Source organism: Sceloporus occidentalis, unplaced genomic scaffold (genome assembly GCF_023333645.1).
Source record: "Sceloporus occidentalis isolate IW3139 unplaced genomic scaffold, rSceOcc1.0.p SCAF_344, whole genome shotgun sequence".
NCBI classification, from domain to species: domain Eukaryota; kingdom Metazoa; phylum Chordata; class Lepidosauria; order Squamata; family Phrynosomatidae; genus Sceloporus; species Sceloporus occidentalis.
The window spans coordinates 39,116-62,512 of record NW_028317324.1 but is presented as its reverse complement, the minus strand read 5'-3'; the positions used below and the strand labels follow the sequence as shown (position 1 = coordinate 62,512).

The following is a 23,397-nucleotide window of genomic DNA, read 5'->3' as shown; positions in this document are numbered from 1 at the left end:
CTGCAAGGTGGTTCTTCGGCTATGGTGGGTGGTGGCCTGACCCCATTACCTCCCAACAGTCACAGATTCTGTGGGACAGTCATGATTTTCAGGCACTGTCCCACTGTCATGGGTAGCTGCCCCACTTTTGCAGGCAGCGGGGTGCATGGTCTGGGTGGGGAGATCCTCTGATCACCCCTGACCATCCCAGATAGGTGACAATGTAATGGTGGTCCGTGCTGCTGAAGGCACCATACATTAAGGCTCCTTGCGAATCTAGTGTCACAAGTTGGCTATCAAGTTCCTAAATGCAGCAGCAGGAGTAGTAGAGCCCTGGGCCTGGGCAGGCAGACACCGGCACATGCAGCCCCGTGGAGCAATATTACATTTTTTAATGCCTGGTTTTGTCACCAATATTTATTAATGAAGAATAATAGATGATATGATAGAAAGATACCAAAAAAATTGACCTGTCCACAAATTACAGGTTTGGCTGGTAGCGTAAATGGGCAACTTATTTCTACTCTACAGTAGTCACTACAGCTTCTCCAATCCACCACACAATAGTACATTTTCTGCACCAAAATAAACTATTCATTAACTTGCAGTATTGTACGTGAGTAACGAGCATCAATCTCAGCCCCTGCTAAGCTGTCACTGTCTCACACTCCAACTCCCATCAGTCTGTAACTGCTACTACCGACAAGTCAAAATGGCGCCAGTGCACTTATATATCTAATGCCCGGCCGCTTGTAAATCCTGATTGGCCAGAGTGAAAGAGTAAGCAAAAACTCCCAGAGGTTATTGGGCCTCAACAATGAGACAACCCCCATTTTTTTTCTACTTTTACCTATCAGTCAGTGATATGAACCCTCCCACTTTACCTCATCAACGAGCACCAAAATGCCGCCATAATGGCGGCTACAAGCGGTGATGAATCTATTTCATTTTCGTTAGTTTTGCATTTCATTTTCATTAGTTTCACTCTAGGCTCACCCCTAAGCTCAGATAGGTGTGATGGTCAGGTGTCTACATACTTTTGGACATATGGTGTATTTAGCATCTCAATACGATGGTAGCGGTTAATACACGAGGGAATTCGGGTATACGTCTATTATGAATCTATGTCGAGACCAAGGACTGATTAAGGTTTTTCTCGTCAAATTCTGCTTTATCTACAGCAGCCGTGGTAAAGGTTGTATCTTAGAGCCCAAAGGAACAGCTAAAGACAAGCGACACGACAGCAGTGCCAGATACAAGCAGGACGACACCGACAATACTGTAGACCTTATCTTACTAAGGTAAGAAGGTCCATGCTAAACAGGAGGCACATATATGCAAAGCGGGGGGGGGGGGGCAAATGGCAGCTAAAATACCAAGCAGACAAAGGCAGCAACCAAAAACGACCTGCCGCCACCTTCAGGCAATTCACTACGGCCTTGAGTTCTCACCCAGTTTATCAAGTGTTGTTATTAGATCAGACGGAACGAACGAGTCCAAGTCTGCATCCAGGATTCCCAGAGGGTCCAGCTGAGCCACATGATGGCCACGGATCTGCCCAGTTTGAGGATTAACCAAAGGAAACAAAAAAATATACAAGAAAAATCAATCACGGAACAGAACACAATAACGCTCACCAATATTTGCATGCCCAATAGCGTTTTCATCCAAGGAACCATCAGAGAAGACTTCATTAATGCCTAGAGGGTCGAGACTTGCAGCATCATGGCCCCTGATCTGTAAGTAAGCAAAACACCCGAAGCTCATCTCTCCATTCTCTAAACGTACGTTATACCTAAAGTTTATCCAGGACGAAGGGCAAAAGGGGGCACCTGTTATGGGTCTAGGTTTACCTTTGGGGTCCAATGGCAGCTCTCCCTTGGGACAACTCAACAGCTCCCACAGTCAGTTTGTGCAACCACCGGCACAGACCTCTCCTAAAACTTCCTCCAATGAGTCCTACTCACTACCTGCTGTCCGAGAGCACGGGTGGGGGTGGGGGGGGGGGTGCAAAATGGTACCTGTATGCGTCTAATCACATGGTGGGCACAATTAACGTACATGGTGCCATAACAGCAAAATATGAGACATTAAAATATCAGGCAGGAGTTTGCTGCCAGGTTTTACGACCCAGGTCATTAAGCGCCTGGGCCACAGACTCCCCTCTATAAGGGGTCTATAAGAACAGGAACCTGCGATTAAAAACGTAGAATTCCTTTATATCAAAAAATAATTGTGCAGTTCAAGGGGTTACCAAAGCCTCATTAGGCATTTTTTAAAACTAGAAATAGAACTTGGTGGTGGCAGCAAATAAAGTCTGGGGGTCGTGGGGTGAACAGGTTTGGGGATAAGCAGTGAGTGAGCCTGCCGGCTGGTTTTTGCCATTAACCCTTTTTTGAAGAAAAAAAAAAAAAATCCAACCGAGCAAGGGAAAAAAAAAATAACCGTCTGGAAGTGGAAACACTTTTGTTGAGGTCTGTGGAGTACATAATGTGATCTGTAATCAATTATACATGACATCATCAGATAATAAAGACAGAAAACTAAAAATAGAATTTGCTATAGATAATGACATTGATTATCTTCGCCAACTGATGGATGAAGAACCCTAGATGTGGAGATGTCCAGATCAGATATCCTATTCAACACTTAATACTATTTTCTACTTACTTAGAAAATGTGCTTCTCTACCTAATCAGCATGCAGAGTTCCATAGCCCTGCATCGCTGATCGCAATGTGTATGATCAGCCAGCAGGGGCAGCAATCCGATCCATCAGGGTCTAGACAGACCCTGCTGCCTCTCGCCTGCCCTTCAGTGAACTTTCCTACCAGACCCCTTATGGCATTCTTTACACGTCAAGTGCTGTTACACATAATCAATCAGCAGGATAGCTTCTGCGGACAGGAGAGAGTCTAGGTTGTCAATGCAAAAGAAGTCAGGAGGTACAGGTACATCCTAAAAGGCATCCCGGCACCTATTTTGTGGACATGTCTGTACGTCCATAAGGGACATTTGGACATTAAACAGTACTATAAATGATGTTTCCAATGCTGTGTTTAGGTATTATGGCTCCTTTCACCACACTATTGTGGTTAATGTAAGAATTAGAGAGGTCAATGAGAGGACATTCTGCAAACTCCAACAATGTTTTTCTTGTTTTTTTTTACCCATGATAAATCATACCTGATAGGCTCTGATCAACGACTGGACAGCCAAATGGTCCTCCACCAGCTTCTCCGCTTTGGCTGGTGCCATGGAAAGACCCTGACCAAGCGTCCACGAGGCTTTATTTTCTTTGTCAACCAAGGAAGCGACGTGATTCGTGCCACCAAGCGGCATCTCAGCCTCGGCATTCAGAAAAAATGCATCCCATGACTGCAAAACATGAACGAATAATCATACTCTTGTAGTACTTCGTTTCAGTCAACACTACATTGAACAATTAAAAGGTTCAGAAAACCCATTTATAGAAACTAGGGTAGAATGTTGATAAAGTCATCCTAGCTGTGATGCAGGAGAGGCTGGACAAAGGGTTTTTTCCATTCACAGTGGTGGTCTGCAGAGTCTCCACTATGTATCATGATGGGACAAACTCCAATGGGCTTGGCCAACCAAAAACTCTTCTTGGAGTAAAACATTAGATTAGAATCTTATCTGTTACAAATGTTCTATGAAGTATCTTGATGGTGACCAATGACCAAGCGTGTAGTGTTGGATGCCAAAGGCCCTCTTCTTCTAGAAATTCCAGAGACATCCCCTATTCTGTATAACTGGAAGCCATTCTCCCCGTTAGCTGGCACTGCTCAATGCCCCGCTTAAAAGGATACGATCTCAACAACCAGTCCATTAACACTATGAAGGACTGTGCCCAGTTGACACGTCCTCCATAATAATTTACTTCATTCAGACAGCTAATGGCGCTGCCATGGCATGTGTGACTTTGTGACCTACCAAGAGTTATATATGTAATTTAGTAAGCCCTTTACAAAAAATTAAAATAAAAGGAAAAGCAATTGTTTTTGCGCACACACACACACTAATTTATAAACCCAAAAAGGGGTATCAGGAGAGGAGAGAGGGACACAGGGAGAGGCTGTTCCTCTTAAAGAACGACATTTGGCTGACATGTTTCACTAGGCCAAAGACCAACCAAGGATAGATGTTTTAACAACACACGGAGAACTGAAAAACTAGACTTTTTTGGTCGCATAAAAGAGCTTATAAAACAAATTTGAAATTGTTACTACTATAAAAAGTTCAAAGTTCTTCTCAATAGCCTTGCTGAAAAAAAAACAAATAAACCGTCTGCAGGACCTGCGATAAAGTTATGGTATAATCCATAGCTTCTTATTCATCGAGGCATTTCCTATCCCTGAATACGTAGTTACGCAACAACATATTGCACCAAGGGAGCCCTTATTTACTAAAGATGATTAACAGGGTTTCGTGCATTTGACATAGTCCTATCTGCTGGAAACATAACCCTTAGACCTCTTGCCATTAAGGCTGTCAATCCTGCATCATCTATCCTCAGTTCAAGGATTTTATTGACTGCACCATGAGAGACTCCATAAACTAAGCAATGAATCAGATGACAATTGGTTACAAACCATCGTGTTAACCCTTCATACTGCTGGATCTTAGATCCCATCAAGGTGCGGGTGCTTCATTGTGAAGAAGTGAGGAGATTATCCAAAAGCTTGACGAAGAGCCACAATGGGAACCCAGACCTTGAAAGCCCCTGAATTGGTTATCACCAAACAGATATGTCTCCCCTCTCCATCCCTTCTAAGCCCAAGCCTAAACAAGGGCTGGATCTTCTTGGTCCTTCTCAAAGTACTACGGGGAGAACCACTGACATCTTAAAGGAGAGACCAGAGCCATAAGGCATCACAGACTCTCCCAACACAATCTTCTAGGAATCCAGCTCCCCTGTGACATTGACATAATCAAAATCCGCGCATCTCAGACCTTGGGCTTCTGATTACCAGAGGACCAAGCTTCCCCCCTCTCGCAGGTACTCACTTGATCTTAGCGAAGTAGGCCAATTATTTCAAGAGACTTGCAATGGAAATGTTGAATGGTCTAAGCGGATATAGTCTACTTTATGCTATACAGTATTGTAATAAATATAAGTCAATTATTAGTCTCCAAGGACCACAGCTGGCTCCCAACACAGTGGGATTTCTCTTGCGTAAACCAGTTTCAAGGAATTACACTAGGGGCAAAACCCAAATGTCCAGGAACTCCCAATACATCAAAAGGGATATCTCTCTACCAGGTGGGAACAATAAACAGGAGATACAATCTACAATCTCCTACAACAAAAGGACTGCAGGAGACAACATCAACATTCCAGAGACCCACCCTGAATTTGCCCTGTGGACCATCAACTTCACTGTGGGGGCAATCTAACTTCTTGGACAAGAGCGGTCTCTACAGGCAGCTGGTGCAGCTACAAGATAAGGTAAGTGAGTGACAAAAACTCAGAAGATGATTGGCTGGGACTGTTTGGGCACGGTGGCTATAAAGGTGTTGTGTGTTGAAGGATAACATCAAGGTGACAGGGACCACCCTTCCTTACATGCACACAAATAGTCACTAGCATAGTGTAGTTAGAGTCATAGAGCCTTGTATTTCAGATGCTTCTCTGAAGCAGCCAGACGGGTGAAGGTTATATATCCCAGGATTTAAAGGGGCTTTCTAAGTATTAGCATGACTGTGGTCTTTCTTGATGATAGAAATGAATAGTGCTGATATTCAGCAGGATAAGCCAGGCGGACAACAAGACACTGTGGAAAGGGTTACCGAAGAACACCGTTGTCTTGCCTTGTATTGAAAGACTCATGTGTCCTCCTCAACAGGCATCAAACTTAATGGTGTAAACAAAAAGAACAAGTAGGAAAACAAAGTCTTGGTTTTGGAAACTGTTTTCACACTACAGCCGAACGCACACATACAACAAAGGGGGTATACCATGGGTAAAGTTCAGTCTGATCTACTGCTACCATGAGCCTTACAAGTAATTATTTGGGAAATGTCTGACTAAGGATATGGAAGCTGTAGACCAATCATCAAAACATTGCCTATTCTTTACCATTGATCTACAGAAAGGGGTCTTTTCACTAAAGGGAGAGTTGTGTTTGAGTTTCTTGAACTCTCCACTTATGATGAGGGTCCAACCATAGTCCGCTGAAGGAAAAGCTTGGCTGGTCCTGTATATAGTCAAATCATCAGGATCTTTCAAAGACTCCTCACCCATTGAGCTACCCATTATACAGGGCCATCTCAGCCCTTCTTGCTGAAGAAAATTGCCAGTGTTGGCCATTAATAATGAAGTTAGTAAAAACAAAAACTCTCTCTTTAGTGAATATACCCAAAAAGGATAGACAAACTAAAGGTGGAAGAGTCAACCGGTGGCGTCACACAGAAGGAGCCTGAGTTGGCTCGGCTTCTGCTCTCATTCCTAAACTAAGTGTCCTCCACTTATGATATCAATAAAAATGTAGCCTTATATGCAAACAAAATTCCTTAATAGAAAAAATATTTGATCACATGATGAAATCCTAAATCGCAGAGTCCTACAGTTTTAAAACATTTTATACTATAAATTTGCTATCGATTAAATCAGCATAAATGTAAAGATTTTTTTTCCTGTTTTATATCCAATTCTCCAAAGCACTTTTCTCCTAATCTCAAAATTGTATATTTTTAAAATAAATAAATAAATAAATGGTATTTGGATTTTTGTTAGAAAAAAAAAGTTAAAAAAACGATAATAGATTTTTTTTTTTTAAAGAAAAAATACACTGCAGTCATTACAAATGGAAAATTTTGCTATGAGGCATAAACACTTTACAATACAGAGACTTTCAGGACAGAGATAGCAAACCCCAGTGGAACAATGCAACAGGAGAATAAAAGGAGTCCTCTCAATAAAGCACCCAAGTAAAAGAGAGTCCTGAGTTCCCATCAGAGTGCTTCATTAGTTCGAGTATCAGAGAAAATCTAGCATAAAATATTGCCTTTTATGAAAAATTGTTCTTCACAATAAACAAACTAAAAAAAAAAAAAGGTCCAGATATCTGCTTAAAGGAAGTTTTACTTTACAAAGAGATAAGTGGAACAGACTCCCAGCAGAGGTGGTAGAGGGTAATACAGTGAGGGAATTTTAACACGCATGGGACAGGCATACGGCTCCTGAATCTAAGACGAGACCAACGACTGATTGCTCTTATTTGCTGTCACATTCTAAAACTTAACCTAAGGTTAACCACTAATGATACACATACACTAATAGTGAACATAGAATGTTGTTGAAATGCATTCTAAAAATGGTTGGGATACATTTTGATCTATACATTGGGATACATTTTGATCTATACATTGGGATACATTTTGATCTATACATTGGGATACATTTTTTATCTTGTACTACACAATTAACAGAACCTGTAATTTGATGGCGCTACATAAAACAATAAATAATAATAATGATATAAAAAAATAAAATAAAAAAAGACTAATAATGTCACATAAATTGGCGAGCCAGACACTGTAGGAATATGGATAGATGCTTGAATTGAATTGCCCCAGTTTGATGGATTATTCAGCTGTCCACTAGAGACATGTTAAAGTTCTACCCCATTCAGATAAAGCACTAACTGCACTCCCTGGTATGCTCAGCAAATTAACCCTTAGCAGATTCGTGATTCTACATTTGAAGGGTCAATACCTTTTAAAGGAGCTTTTTTCCGTTTATACGGCAACAAGCGATCACTGCCTGCTACATATGTGTTGCCTAAGTGGAACAGGACCTTTAAGAAGCTTCTTGCTTGTATCTGACACACAAAACACTTTGGAGTGTATTTACCTTGTGGACACTTTTCGGATTCTCCAACCATGCGTAATACATTTCTTCCACGTAACTGGAATTGGTGCCACTTAAGAACGGCTCTTTGCCTCCCGAAGAATGAACGCAACATCTTGAGAGTACGGTCCTCGGGGCAGTTGTCTGCTTCACCAGAAGACCAACGCCATAGGGTTTTAATTTGGATGTGAGTGACCCGAGGCGACTCATTTTCTTTTCATTGAGAACCTTCTTTGCGACCTGTGAGCATACAACAAAATAAAAAACATATACCGTAAAAAAACAAAACTTATATACCGGTTACTCTGGGGTTAAATCAAATCTTCCGGTCCAACCTACGGGTCATATAGAGGATAATATTCAACTTAGTGAATCATTTAGGAAACCCAGTAAGGCCAAAGTCTATGAAACATAACTAGGGTCCTCCTCAACTGTTGTTTCTGGAAGTCAAATTGTTATGTTATATACTACTTGTCCTGTCCTGTTCACACATTGTAGCGCTACTGAATATGATGGCGCTATAAAAAACAACAAAAACAATAATAAATAATATCACTAGTTTTCAACCATGTTCAGAGTTGCAGTTGAGTTCGGTTGACTTTATGAGCAAATACATGAATGAGGTGCACCTAATATTTATGCTGCCCTAGGCCTGAAAACCTTAACCTTAAGTTCTGAGCATGGAGACATGACTTCATACTGGCTGGCACTGCACCTCCATGAGTAAGGGTACTCCAGGGAGCCAACTGTCTGGTAGGGCAAACTATCTTAGAAACGCGGTCTACACCAACCAAGACCGTGAAGTAGTGGAAAACCAGGTCCTCGGTTTTGCTCTTCTGGAGCTGCACTGCCCTTGGCCGGGGTATGTGGCCCCTTCCCTCCCAGGCCAAAGCCTAAGGATCTTCTAGGTTCCCCTGAAGAGAAGACCCACTAAAGTTTTCAGAGGGGGATAGTGGCTGAAAGGCACAGACCATCCCCTCAACCACTTCTGGAACCTGGCTTCAGTTTTAGTGAGCCATCTGACAAAATGGACTAATGCAAAAAGTGTCATCACAGCCCAAGCCCATGGCTGGTGTTTTACAAATTCCCCACCACCACAAGCCATAGACTAGGGCACTTTAAATGTGAGGATTCAAACAAAAAACGAAGAGTCCAGGCCGAAGAGTCCAAAAGGTGTGATGGTGGGCTTACCAACCCAACCAGCCAAGTGAGATGGTGCCACCATCCAACCAAGGCCAAAATACGAGGCTGTCTACAACCAACCGCTCATTCCAAAATACCTGTAGGATATGTTTTTTTTAAATACTAAATGTTCAGATCACCAAGATGAGTAAATTATACAGAAAACGTGAAGTGGCTTTTTAAAATGATCTACTGAGATTTAATTAAAATAGCTCCTTTTAAAATTTATGTCCACGGCACAACTCAGCCAAAATATCAATTTGCACATTTTGTTTTCATTAAGCGTGCGGCTGGCAAGACCTTGCCGTTCCGGGAAGGTGTAAGTAATGTCATAACTTTAAAAAATATGGAACTAAGAGCCATATTAGTCAAAAAAAAATAAAATGAAATAAAAGGGCTTCATTACCAAGATGTGCTAAGTCATGGATAAGGCAAGATTATGTGAATTTATTTTAGTTATGACATCATTTAGGAAGTAAATGATTCTCCTCGTAAAATTTGCCATTTCAAGGACAGTCTGTGTTAAATCCAATGCCGTGTGGCGCATTCCCAAATTAATTTCATCATTAAAAGATTTGTGATGCGGGGGCGAGCCGGTAAAGAGACAAATTCATTTTCCCGGCTCCCTCTTTGAATCTTAATGAAAATAATATTTTTCATTGGAATAAAGTTTGAGTTTTATTGTTCCTAGCAGCCAAGTCAATGTCGCTTCGGACACATTGGTAGAAAACGGCCATTGTGTCAACGAGTCAATCCACCTGAATCATGGTGGATCCAGAATAGAGATGACTCCTCATGTTCTTAATACATTCATACCATAATGCATTCAGTGACAACGTATCAGAACTGCCGTTTGGGGCAAGAACAACTTGCGGGACCCCTTTGTCCTTAGTAAGGACCTTAGGAGGTAGGGTTCCATCTCTGCGGGTCTGTGGCCAGAAGAGGGCTGGGCCATGAAGTCTATCTTAGTGTTCTGCTCTACTCAGACCATGAAAGGTGGAACAGCAAGGAGTGGCGCTGTGGGGCCCTCGTTCAGACTTAAAGCCCAGATTTCTGGTGATAGTTGAGACACCAACGCTTTATAGATGTGGTTCCCGAGACTGAGCTAGCACTATATGGCCAAAAGTATGTGGACATCCCTTCTAACTAGTAGGGATTCAGCTATTGTGTCCAAAAGCCATTAGCGATGGGGCCGGTGTTTGATTATGGCCAGGTGATGATGGAGGAACATGGACGTAGAGCATTACTTACATACATTTATAACCTATGACCAGTGGCGACTCTAGAAACAGTATATAGGGGGGGGGGGGCACACAAGATACCACAGTCAAACTGGGGGGGCATTAATAATTCCCACCATTAAATCATCACTGAAAAAAAAAATAAAAAAAAAATATATATATATTATATATATATAATATATATAGCCAAAAGTAATGTGCTATGGAATGATACTTTTGTTATTGGACAATACAATACTTGATCATTCAACATGGGAAGCCTGAAGCCACAATTTAGTACAACTAATCCCTGAAATCCTTTAAACAACACAATACCTTAACTTTTCCACTAAATGATTTCAGGGCCTAATATTAGATCCTGCTGCTGATATATATATTAGCCCCTGCTGCCCATATATATTAATATTAGCCCCAGTTGCCAATATATATTAATATTAGTCCCTGCTGCCGATATGGAGCGCACTCCAGGTTTGTACTAGAAACACATGCAGCCCCTCATTTGATGCGCCAAGGGGTGTAGTTCTTGCATATGTGTACTTTTTGTGCCATAATTTAACTTCCTACATGAGCAGTAATGCCACGTCAAGGCTTCAACCCTAATTACTGATCATTCACACGCCTTTCATATCTCCATTCACTCGCAGAAGCACACACCATACTTTCTATACATTCACTCACAGAAGCACACACACCATTCTTTCCCCTTACAATCCCCCCAAAAAATAAGTTACTCATGTACCGCACAGGCTAAATGGCTGATTTTAATAATATTTGCAGTTCATCAGGATTTCAAAAATTGCCTCCCTCTACCGTTGGCTAAATTTAACCCCATGATCAAAGGGATCATAGGATTAAAAATTAGTATCGGCCATTTTTAAAAAGGGAATGTGACTTTTTATAGCTATATGATCGCTGTGGTAACATTGGCTACCACAGTGATCATTTAGCTAGAATACTTAAACTTTTTTTTTTTTTTTTTAAAGTTTAACTACTTTATGTCTAAATCATTTTTTTTTTTTATTTTTTTTTTCTTAACGTAATTTTTTTTAAATTCTTTTTTTTACAAGCTATATACCGTTGGAAAGGTAAGATAATACAGGCATCTAAGCAGCATGCCCCCATACTGCTTTAACTGACAATTGTCAGTTGTTAATAAAGTTGTGCGGTGATGTCATCGCGTCATTGCGCGTGCCGTCACCGGCCGGATCGGGTGGCCCCGGTGATGCCCTTCAGTGTGAGGGGCAGATCGCCGGGGTAGGTGGTGATGGGGGGTCCACAGACCTCCATCAAGGTAAAATAGTGCTAGCGACGGCATGGTGCCGTCGTTAGCACCTGACTGGGACTGCTAGCACCATGCCGTCGTTAGCAGTCAAGGGGACTGTCCTGGGTGGCTCCAAATTCGGCGGGGGGGCAACGGGGGGGGCAATGAGTATATCCTAGGGGGGGCAATTGCCCCCCTGTAGCGACGCCACTGCCTATGACACACCATTGAGGGCTGATGAGGACGGTTGCCTCATCTACCGCCCCTTTTTTTTTTCCCCGTCTTTGGTGGCGGTTAGGTTATGTTTTATTTTCAGATTATTTTTTATTTCTTTTGTTTTTCTCTTCTTACGACTTTTACTTACTTTCCAAGTGTATTCCCATTTTGTTATTGGATTGATAGATTGTTATGTCGCTGGCAGTAATCTGCCAGTTCCACCAGCTTTATAATGATATTGTTCTATGGAATGGCCAATGTATAATAAATGATAGGATGCCCCCCCCTTTAAACAAGCTTCTCACATTGGTGGTCTGGTGGGGCTGTCCTGCTCAACCACAGTAAATGTAATTGTGAATTGAAACGTTCAACCACAAAGTAGGAGGCCACACAAGCTCACTGGACAGAAGTGCCAAGCGTTGAACTCCATGGTCGACCAGCCTCAAAAAAGACAAGGCCTGAGACAAGTGGCATGAACGCTCACCACCACTGAACGCTGGAGCAGTGGAAAAGAGTTTTCTAGAGTGAGCCAAACCACAGTCCAATAGACATATTCAAGTTGAGTCTGATACCAGAACAAGGCCAACTGTAAAGTCTCATGGAGAAAACGGTCTGGGGACTTGATTTCATGGCTTGGTCCAGGCCCCTGAGGGACATCTTAATGGTACAGAATCCAATGACTGATTATTTCAACTTTGTGGCAACCTTTTCTTCTTTCAGCATGACAATGACCGCATGCAAGCAAGGTCCATACAGAAGGTAAGATCAGTGGGGGTGAACTTGAGTGGCCAGCAGGGAGCCCTCAACTCAACCTCATCTGAACGTCCTTAGGATTGACCGGAATGCTGGCTGCAAGCCAGGCCTAACTGGCCAACTTCAATGCCCAACTTTTATGGTGGAAAGTCTTCCCAGAAGGGCGCATTGTTTTGGAATGAGATGCCCAACTGGCAGGTGTTGGAACGCTTAACTTATTCTCCCTTTATCACATTTAGATGGCAGCGGTTAACCATTCAAAGAAGCTCTAACCCCCTACTTACTAGACAAAGCACTAAAAATGGGGCCACCACTTATTCAAAGGTTGGACGCTGGGCCACCCACTCATCATCCCTGAAGAGCCACCTCGGGGCCCTTGGCTGCAAAACATCACAAGGTGGCCACGTGAGAGCTGCAATGAGTTTACAGCTCGGAGGACCTCTGAAACAGGCCCATAACCCCCGAAATCAGGACTGTCCAGCACAATTCAGTATTATTGGAAAGTATTATGATGTTTTAGCGGAGAGGTCAATTCTAGATTATCTGCTTTTTTAACCCAAATAGCAGCCATAAAAGTAAAAACAATTATGTATTTAATTGATTTAATGGAAGAACAATCAGAAAAATATCAGCAAATTTAAATTGCAAAGTCATTAATTTTGGTTGTAAACATGAGAACCGGAAACATCATTTGTGCGCCACAAAAAAAACCCCGAAAACATACAAATATATTCAAGATCATTGCAAATCCTTGTACCAAACAGATAATTCCGAAAACAGTGCTTACGGGGGACCTCCGGTTATTTTTCTTTTTATTACTAGCATTGAATAACCAATAAGTTTACAAAAATAGTGTTTTTTTGCCTCATTTTTTGGCATATTAGCAAATTGTATGAGTTTCTCGATCTGTTATCGGAGCCCCAATCTACTAGACAATACGCCGACTTCTTATCATACTTATCATAGAACGACTTGGTGTTAACCACCCAGAAAGACTCTAACTAATGAGAGTCTATGGAGGAACGGACTTCATTAGCATCGCCATAAAGCAGCAGCTCAGTGTGGTGCTGGAGCCGAGAAAGTCGTCCAAAATATCACATGACTGACAGCAACGGCGGCCTCCAGGTGAGTTTATTGGGACAAAATGAGATAAAAATCAGGTTTTTGTCGACTGAAATTACTAAATACAGGGCTGGGGGAGTTATGTTACTGTATACAGCGCTTGGAGGGTTAAATCTGTCCGTTATATATTATTATATATATTATATATTCACAAATGTGGTTACTGGGCTTTAATACGCGTTCAGGAAATGTAATTTGACGCTTTCCAGGGGTCTCTGCTGTGGTGAACACCTTAAATAGGTCAGCCGTGGAATTAAAAAGCTTCAATGACTTCCAGGTGAGGCTGCGATAATCGGCAACCAAAACCCCAGCATACAGGCATTACATCCTTACGTTTACTGAGAGGGTGGTAGATAGGTGGAACAGTGCCCCGGCAGAAGTGGTAGAGGCTAACATGCATGGGATCGGCATACGGCTCCCGAATCTAAGACGAGACCAACGACTGATTAAGGTCTGAGTCTTCACAGCAGGAGAAACGCGCAGACTCGGGGGGCCGAATGGGTTCTTATACCCAAATGGCAATGTCAGGGTGGGCATACGCTCACAACGCACATTGCATTACTGCCACCCGCTCTCATAAATAATATATATTACCTAATAGCCGTATATTCTTTTGGCTTATGATGTCACTCACACGCCAGATCACTTAACAACCAAGTATTCCGTGGTCTAAACAGGGAATATGGGGGGGGGGGGGGTTACTTTTTAAGATGCCTGTAAAAAAAATACGAAATATTGTAATCCACTCAATTCCAGATTTATTTGTCGTGAAATGTAAGGGTTAATCAGGGCTTTCTGTGCCATAACAGCAAAAAAAAAAAAAAAAAAAAAAACCTGCATGGGAAGCAAAGATGGAGCTTAGGGGAGGGGATCCCGGAATTAACCCTCTCCTAGCCGAACAGCTATGTAAAAACCTGCGTGTGGGGGTCCTGACGAATGTGAGCCCTCGACCCACCCGTGTTAGTGTCCTTGTTCGGGATGCATTGCATGATGAGATCATTACCTGAGCCCGGGACTCAATGGCACGCTGGGTTTAGCAGCCTTTGTGACGTCACAAAGCCGAACGCCTTGCGTTTAATTAGAAGGGAGGCGGGGCGGAGACGTGGGAGGGGCGGGGCTTGGCCTAAGCCGCTGTCTATGGTGCTGAAACACGGCAAGGGATGCATTACAGGAAGCCTGGAACCCAAGCATACCTGCCAACTGTCCCTTCTCCCACAGCCTTATATCCCTCCTTGCAGTTTGCCTTGCAGTTTGTATGCATTTGTCTGCCTTTAAATGCCTCACTCAGTTATTGAAGAAATAGGTTAAAAAGTTTTTTAAAAAAAACCCAATCCAGCCTGTTTTTCCTGCGGTAAAGATTCAAACCTTAATCAGTTTTTGCTCTTGTCTTAGATCGTGTCTGCTGGGAGGCCGTTCCACTTATCTACCATCCTCTCATTAAAATAAAACTCCCAAACAAACGACGGCTCTCTAACCACATCTGCTTTGGCCCTTTATTTATTCATATAGCGCCAGCAGATTCCGTAGCGCCGATTCCTCTAATTCTCTCCAAATCAGTCTGTGCTTATGTCTTTGTTAGAATGTTCTTCATTTCCACCCCCCCCCCCCCCCCCCCCCGACATCTAAAATCACCTTTTATGGAAGTTATCTGAGTCCAATCTACTAGACAAACACCCTGACACCTTGTTATACCCCCAAGCGGGGCTAATGAAAGTCTACGGGGGAACGGACTTCATTATATAGCATCTGCTCAGTGCGGTGTTTGAGCCGGGAAAGTCACCCAAAATATCACATGACTGACAGCAACGGCGGCCTCCAGGTCTGCAGATAAAGGGGGTTTATTGGGACAAAAAGGTTATATTACTTTATACAGTGCTGGGGGTGATATTACTTTATACTGCGCTGGGGGTTATATTACTGTATACAGCACTGGGGGGGTTATTACTGTATACAGCGCTGGGGGTTATATTACTTTATACGGCGCTGGGGGGTTATATTACTGTATACAGCACTGGGGGTTATATTACTGTATACAGCGCTGGGGGGTTATATTACTGTATACAGCGCTGGGGGTTATATTACTGTATACAGCGCTGGGGGGTTATATTACTGTATACAGCGCTGGGGTTATATTCCTGTATACAGCGCTGGGGGGTTATATTACTGTATTCAGCGCTGGGGGGTTATATTACTGTATACAGCACTGGGGGGTTATATTACTGTATACAGCGCTGGGGGTTATATTACTGTATACAGTGCTGGGGGGTTATATTACTGTACACAGCGCTGGGGGTTATATTACTGTATACAGAGCTGGGGGGTTATTACTATATACAGCGCTGGGGGTTATATTACTGTATACAGCGCTGGGGGTTATATTACTGTATACAGCACTGGGGGTTATATTACTGTATACAGCGCTGGGGGGTTATATTACTGTATACAGTGCTGGGGGTTATATTACTGTATACAGAGCTGGGGGGTTATTACTATATACAGCGCTGGGGGTTATATTACTGTATACAGAGCTGGGGGTTATATTACTGTATACGGCGCTGGGGGTTATATTACTGTATACAGCACTGGGGGGTTATATTACTGTATACAGCGCTGGGGGGTTATATTTATATATATATTTATATATGTAATATCCATATACTGTAATATCCATATACTGTAATATCCATATACTGTAATATCTATATACTGTAATATCTATATACTGTTAATATCCATATACTGTAATATCTATATACTGTAATATCCATATACTGTAATATCCATATACTGTAATATCCATATACTGTAATATCTATATACTGTAATATCCATATACTGTAATATCTATATACTGTAATATCCATATACTGTAATATCCATATACTGTAATATCTATATACTGTAATATCCATATACTGTAATATCTATATACTGTAATATCCATATACTGTAATATCTATATACTGGTAATATCCATATACTGTAATATCCATATACTGTAATATCTATATACTGTAATATCCATATACTATAATATCCATATACTGTAATATCTATATACTGTAATATCCATATACTGTAATATCCATATACTGTAATATCCATATACTATAATATCTATATACTGTAATATCCATATACTATAATATCCATATACTATAATATCTATATACTGTAATATCCATATACTATAATATCTATATACTGTATAATCCATATACTGTAATATCCATATACTATAATATCTATATACTGTAATATCCATATACTGTAATATCTATATACTGTAATATCCATATACTGTATAATCCATATACTGTAATATCCATATACTATAATATCTATATACTGTAATATCTATATACTGTAATATCCATATACTGTAATATCCATATACTGTATACTATAAGTGACAGCCCCATTTGTCTCCATCACCGTTCTTAACATCTGTTATATCTCATGAACTATTAACATATGGCATGTCTCATAACCCACGGGTAATTGCTTGGAGAATGCGGGATTAATAGTCTGTGAATGGAAGAGAGGCGTCGAAAGGATAGCTGATATCTTTGATAATTACCGGGTAACGAATTACACTCTGGGGTAATTTGCAAGGAGAAGGGGGGCGAGGGAGAGCTGACAGCCCCCCCCCCCAGCCTCTTGCCTATTCCCCAGTATCTAACACACACTAGCACACTACAGCACCAACTCTCACACCCCTCACACCTGTCACTCATCACACCTAATGGGGCCGATAGCCGGATATTACAGGCCGCACGTAATGTGTTTACAGTCATGCAGTGTGCAGCCGGGAGCCTCCCAATCTACCGCTGGACTGTCAGATGGAGGGAATACGGAGCGGCGCTGTCAGCCGGCAGCCCATCGGGCGTTTGTACGGGGCGGCAGATGGAGTGAATACGGAGCGTTTGTACGGGGCGGCAGATGGAGTGAATACGGAGCGTTTGTACGGGGCGGCAGATGGAGTGAATACGGAGCGTTTGTACGGGGCGGCAGATGGAGTGAATACGGAGCGTTTGTACGGGGCGTCAGATGTCCGGTCCGGCCTGATTCGCTTCTCTTACCTGCCAAGAGACTTTCCTTATGGCTGCTTGTACACTGTGGTTGATGCCAGGATGAGGCTCCTGCAGGTGACCAATAGGCTCACTCGCACGGCCTTTTTAACTCCTGAAGGCGAACCTATGGATTTCCGCTCCCGTTAACCCCTGTGATGCCGAGTAGATAACGGAAGCGGAAATCTGTAGGTTCGCCGTCAGGAGTTCAACATGGAGCGGAGAGACAGGCCAAGTTCCCCGTCAGGAGTTAAAGGGCCGTGCTGGCGACCAATAGAGTCGCTCGTACAGACTTTTAAAATCCTGGGGCCGCAACCTGGCAGGGAGAGACCACTGGTCTCCCCGCTCCAAGAGTTAAACGTCTGTATGAACGACCAATAAAGTCGCTTGTACGGACCTTAAACTGTTGGAGCGGGGAGACCAGTGGTCTCTGCCGGCCAAGTTGCAGCACCAGGATTTTAAATGTCCGTACGAGTGACTCTATTGGTCGCCAGCAGGGGGCTCGTCTGCCATCGACCAATGAAGTACTAGTGTACTTTATTGGTCGATGACAGAGGAGGCCCCTACAGGCGACCAATAGAGTCACTCGTACGGACATTTAAAATCCTGGCACCAAAGCTGCTGTGTAGTCCGTACCGCGTTAACCCCGTATTAACCCCTTCTACAAAAAACGAAGAAAATGCACGCAAATATTCGCCCGAACCGAACACAGAAACGAGCGAATATTCGCGGAATACAAAGATTTTTTCCCCCACGAACACGAAGGGTTGGCCGGCGCCCAAATCTAGTAATAACCCCCCAGCGCTGTATACAGTAATATAACCCCCCAGCGCTGTATACAGTAATATAACCCCCCAGCGCTGTATACAGTAATATAACCCCCCAGTGCTGTATACAGTAATATAACCCCCCCAGCGCTGTATACAGTAATATAACCCCCCCCAGCGCTGTATACAGTAATATAACCCCCCCAGCGCTGTATACAGTAATATAACCCCCCAGCGCTGTATACAGTAATATAACCCCCCAGTGCTGTATACAGTAATATAACCCCCCAGCGCTGTATACAGTAATATAACCCCCCAGCGCTGTATACAGTAATATAACCCCCCAGTGCTGTATACAGTAATATAACCCCCCCAGGGCTGTATACAGTAATATAACCCCCCAGCGCAGTATACAGTAATATAACCCCCAGCGCTGTATACAGTAATATAACCCCCCAGTGCTGTATACAGTAATATAACCCCCCAGCGCAGTATACAGTAATATAACCCCCAGCGCTGTATACAGTAATATAACCCCCAGCACTGTATACAGTAATATAACCCCCCAGTGCTGTATACAGTAATATAACCCCCCAGCGCTGTATACAGTAATATAACCCCCCAGTGCTGTATACAGTAATATAACCCCCCAGCGCTGTATACAGTAATATAACCCCCAGCACTGTATACAGTAATATAACCCCCCAGCGCTGTATACAGTAATATAACCCCCCAGCGCTGTATACAGTAATATAACCCCCCAGCGCTGTATACAGTAATAACCCCCCAGTGCTGTATACAGTAATATAACCCCCAGCGCTGTATACAGTAATATAACCCCCCAGCGCTGTATACAGTAATATATCCCCCCCAGCGCTGTATACAGTAATATAACCCCCAGCACTGTATACAATAATTACCCCCAGTGCTGTATACAGTAATATAACCCCCCAGCGCTGTATACAGTAATATAACCCCCCAGCGCTGTATACAGTAATATAACCCCCCAGCGCTGTATACAGATACAGTAATAACCCCTGTCACGCCAACTTGTGTAGTGCATATATGGACTTGCTACCCGGTAGAGATGGTACGGCCAATTTCAGTATAAGAGGGGTTAATTCGATTGTATAGGCATGTGGTGCTGAAAGGTCTTTTAACACCAATTTGTCTTTTGAAGCTGGGACTCCAACCGGGGCCCTCTGCAGGAAGCAGCCAGGAAAACCATTTCATATCCAGGTCATACCCAACACATCCGCGCCCCGTACTCTGCCGCTCCATAAGACTTGGGCCGCCGCGTCATCATCAGGCGGCCGCTGGACTTACAGGGTCCGGGACTCGGGGACAGAGACGAAGTGGTCAACGCAACAAGACCGTGAGTGGGGGGGAAAAAATACTTGACCCTTTCAGCGCCGATATAAAATCACAGTGGGTTAAAATAACAAACGTGGAAAGCCATACACCAATCAAGTGAATTTATTTGCGTATTGTGGTATTTTAGAAGGGCTCTTTAGGGGGCTTTATTAACGAAGCCTTTGAAGTCCTTTCTGTGTTTGATTATAATTACTCAAAGCGTGATTATTTGCACTAATCAACATCATGCGGCGATTAAAAGCCGACGCTCTCTCCGAGGGAATCCCCCCTGACCGCGATGTCTGCAACCACTCAGGGGCCTCCGTTGTTTCCTTTTCCCTCCTATTTATTTTCACGCAATTTAAAAAAAAAATCCCCCCCTTTCCCCCTCCTACATCAATCAATTCAAAGTATTCTTGGGTTTACAGAAGAGAAAAAAAACTTTATAACAAACATATAACAACGAACCGGAGAATAGAATCTAGCGGCAGACCGGCCCCATTCGGCCCCCATCTAGTCTGCCCATTTTTTTTTTCCTGCTTTAAAGACTCAAATCTCAATCAGTCGTTGGTGCCATCTTAGATTCAGGAGCCGTATGTCTATACTGTATTACCCTCTACCACCTCTGCTGGGAGACCGTTTCACTTATCTACATCTGACTCTGTAAAACTTCCTTCATTACATTAGTAGGCGGTCTAAAGGAACCAATTAAAGGGGCACTGCAGCCGCCAAAGGCATTTTAATGCATTTACATTTTAGTGGCGTCCCCCTTGGGATTCTGCCCCATACGCCATTGCCCCTTTCCCCCCACCCCGAGCTAGACGTGTTCAGCTGACCACATCTCCGTGCACATGATCAGTCCACTCCAGCAATGGCTCGGCGAGCGCTGCAGAGTGTGATGGTCCCATACAAATCAATTAATAATCAATCATAAATACGTCCACCGTTGTCTGTGGACAACCTAGAACCTCTACTCTACGACTAAGCATTCTTCTCATCCTAGTAACCTCTTGATGCTTACTGGTCCCTATCCTTTCCCTCTTGGACTTTTGTTACTTCGTTCTACCTGCCCTGAACTTACGGACTGAAAACATCTCGGACCACACTCTGTAGCCCCTGCGATTAACTTACCTATTTAAGACATCTTTCTCGTTCTTCGTGGCTTTTTGTAGGCCTTGATGCCCCTAACATGTATAACATGTCATCTCCAAAATCACAGTTAATTGATGACAGGGCCGGGCAACTCAACGGAGCATCGAGTATCCATCCAACACTTCAGAGAGCTGATGGTGGCTCAGCGTCAAATCCATTAGGCCATTAAGCTGATTGGGTTTGGTGATCATTTATGGTGACATGGACCATCAATCTACTCCCACTGGAGCGTCAGACCTTGCCCAGTACCAAAAAACCACTAATAGCCTACTAATTAAGCCAAGTGGACAGTCTTCTCAGGCAAGATGGCAGAGGTGGTAGAGGGTAATACAGTGGGGGTATTAAACATGCATGGGACAGGCGTACGGCTCCTGAATCTAAGACCAACGACTGAGTCTTTACGGCAGGAGAAACGGGCGGACCGGATTCTTGATACTCAACGAGTAGACGTTCCTACATCCATAAGGACTCTGGAACGTGAGTGAAGTGAAACAAATGTCCGAGAGAAGACTTTTTGACCTCGAAGCGACGCTGGTCAAGCAATAATAAAAGAAAACGCCATTTTGTGATTATAACTCCTGTTTTATGACAGAGATGAAGTCAGGAACCTCTCGTTTTGGCATCTTATTAATTCTATTTTTTTTTTTTGAAGGCCCCTTGGGCAACAGCAGAAGAAACGGCACATAACTCCACGAGAGTAATTACTTTAGTGCATAAGCAGTTAGCTGATAAACAAAAGCCTGCGTCTCGCTAATGGAATTTGTTTGGTCGGCTTGTTTGCCCTCCGAAAATAGCATGTGGGTTGTATGATTAGACTAATTCATTTAAATGACATTTCACTTACGCCCAATCAATACCCATCACGGTAAGCAGTACTGATCCACTTCTCCGGTAGATCTGTTGCACATTCGCCCCCCCCCCCCCCAAAAAAAAATAAAAAAAATAAAAAAAAAAAAAGAAATAATAAAGCTTCACTCTTTTGGTTCTTGGTGAGCTTGCGGGAATAAGGAAAGGGTTAAATGCTAAGTGTTGGCATCAGGCTAATGAAGCCATTCCGGGGGCTACCGCATTAAGCTGATTATCGGAGCCGGTATGAGTCACGGGGCTTGGAAGGATATATGAGTTCTTTTTGGGAACTGCGCTCATAAATGGTTGACATTTGCGACCTTGTGTGAAGTCACATGCTTTAAAAGAAAGGAATATCAATCATGATCGCCCAAGGACCTAGAGTCAGAGTCGCAGGGGCCACCGGATGACGCAGGGGCCATCGGATGACGGGAAGGAGGTGGTTGATCCCTCAAGTAATTCCTCTCCCCTTGCCGTCACCTTACCAAAGGAGGGGGGGGGGTCTCTTTGGGGGTAGTCGGCGCCTGATGGTCCACGACAAAGATTTTTGGCAGGGGTGAGGCAGGTGTGCTCCTCACTGTACACCAGGGAACGGTGTTATAGGCACACCAGGCAATTGACGGGTGAGCCAGTTGCCGAGAGGGCCCTGCAGTATGGAGGACGTATAACCGACTAACTGGTTCCCTTCCATGAGTCTATGCATCCCACATACTGCAGTGTTGGTCATCAATATGAAACACTTCAACATGGCCAATGGGATCACCCTAGGGTGCGACTTACATTATATATATATATATTCTATATTGTAATGTCGCTGTAGGCATGGGTTCTCACTTCCTCCTATGGGCCCTGGACGTGGCCTGAGGTGTGGCATGGATGTGGTTTTATCATTTAGAGAAAAAAATGTTTTCATCATCAGGGAGAAAGGAAACAGAAATGAAAGATGTGCCAGAGGAGAAAGGTAGACAATAGAAAAGAAGAGGTAAAAAAGAGAAAGAAGAGATGAAAGAGAAGGGAGAGGAACGATTGGAAAGAGGGAGTCAGCGAAATAGGAATCAGAGGAGATGGAAGCGAGACAAAAAAGAATAGAGGGAGAAAAAAGGAGGGAAGGAAAGAGAACAGAAGAGAAAAGGGAGAGAGGGTGGGATGAGTGAAAAGAGGAGTAAAAAAGGAAAGAGAGAAGGTGGAATACAGATAATTAGAAGAGGTAACACGCACACTCAGTCTGCACAGACAGACACTCATACTAAAACACACAGACTCTGACACTCACATGCTCCCCGACACTGACACTCATACACTAACAGACACATATCCAGACACTAACACACACCCTGACACTCACACTAAAATACCCAGACACTGACACTCATACACTAACACACACCCCGACACTCACATTAAAACACCCAGACACTGACAGATACATACACAGCCAGACACTGATACTCACATTAACACACATACTCAAGACACTTATACACACCCTGACACTCACACCAACACAGACACTAACACTAAGACAAACACATGCTAACAGACACTCACACTAACACACATACTATCACACACCCTGCCACTCA

General features: G+C 43.2%; 1 protein-coding gene across 4 annotated transcripts in view; it reads right to left on the bottom strand.

Moving 5' to 3' along the window:
* Nucleotides 1-7,947, bottom strand: part of LOC149274178 (2-oxoglutarate dehydrogenase-like, mitochondrial) — a 37,007-nt gene extending 29,060 nt beyond the window's left edge. The window contains exons 1-3 of one of the 4 annotated variants that reach the window (XM_089505719.1): nt 7,855-7,947; nt 3,165-3,356; nt 1,431-1,533 (exon numbers count right to left, since the gene is read on the bottom strand). In XM_089505719.1, coding sequence (XP_089361845.1) covers nt 1,431-1,533; nt 3,165-3,356; nt 7,855-7,896 — 337 coding nt within the window. In that variant the 5' untranslated portion in view covers nt 7,897-7,947. The remainder of the gene's footprint in view (nt 1-1,430; nt 1,534-3,164; nt 3,357-7,854) is intronic. The other 3 variants (XM_089505717.1, XM_089505720.1, XM_089505721.1) reach the window with 3 other exon arrangements.
* Between the last annotated feature and the right edge of the window lie 15,450 nt (nt 7,948-23,397).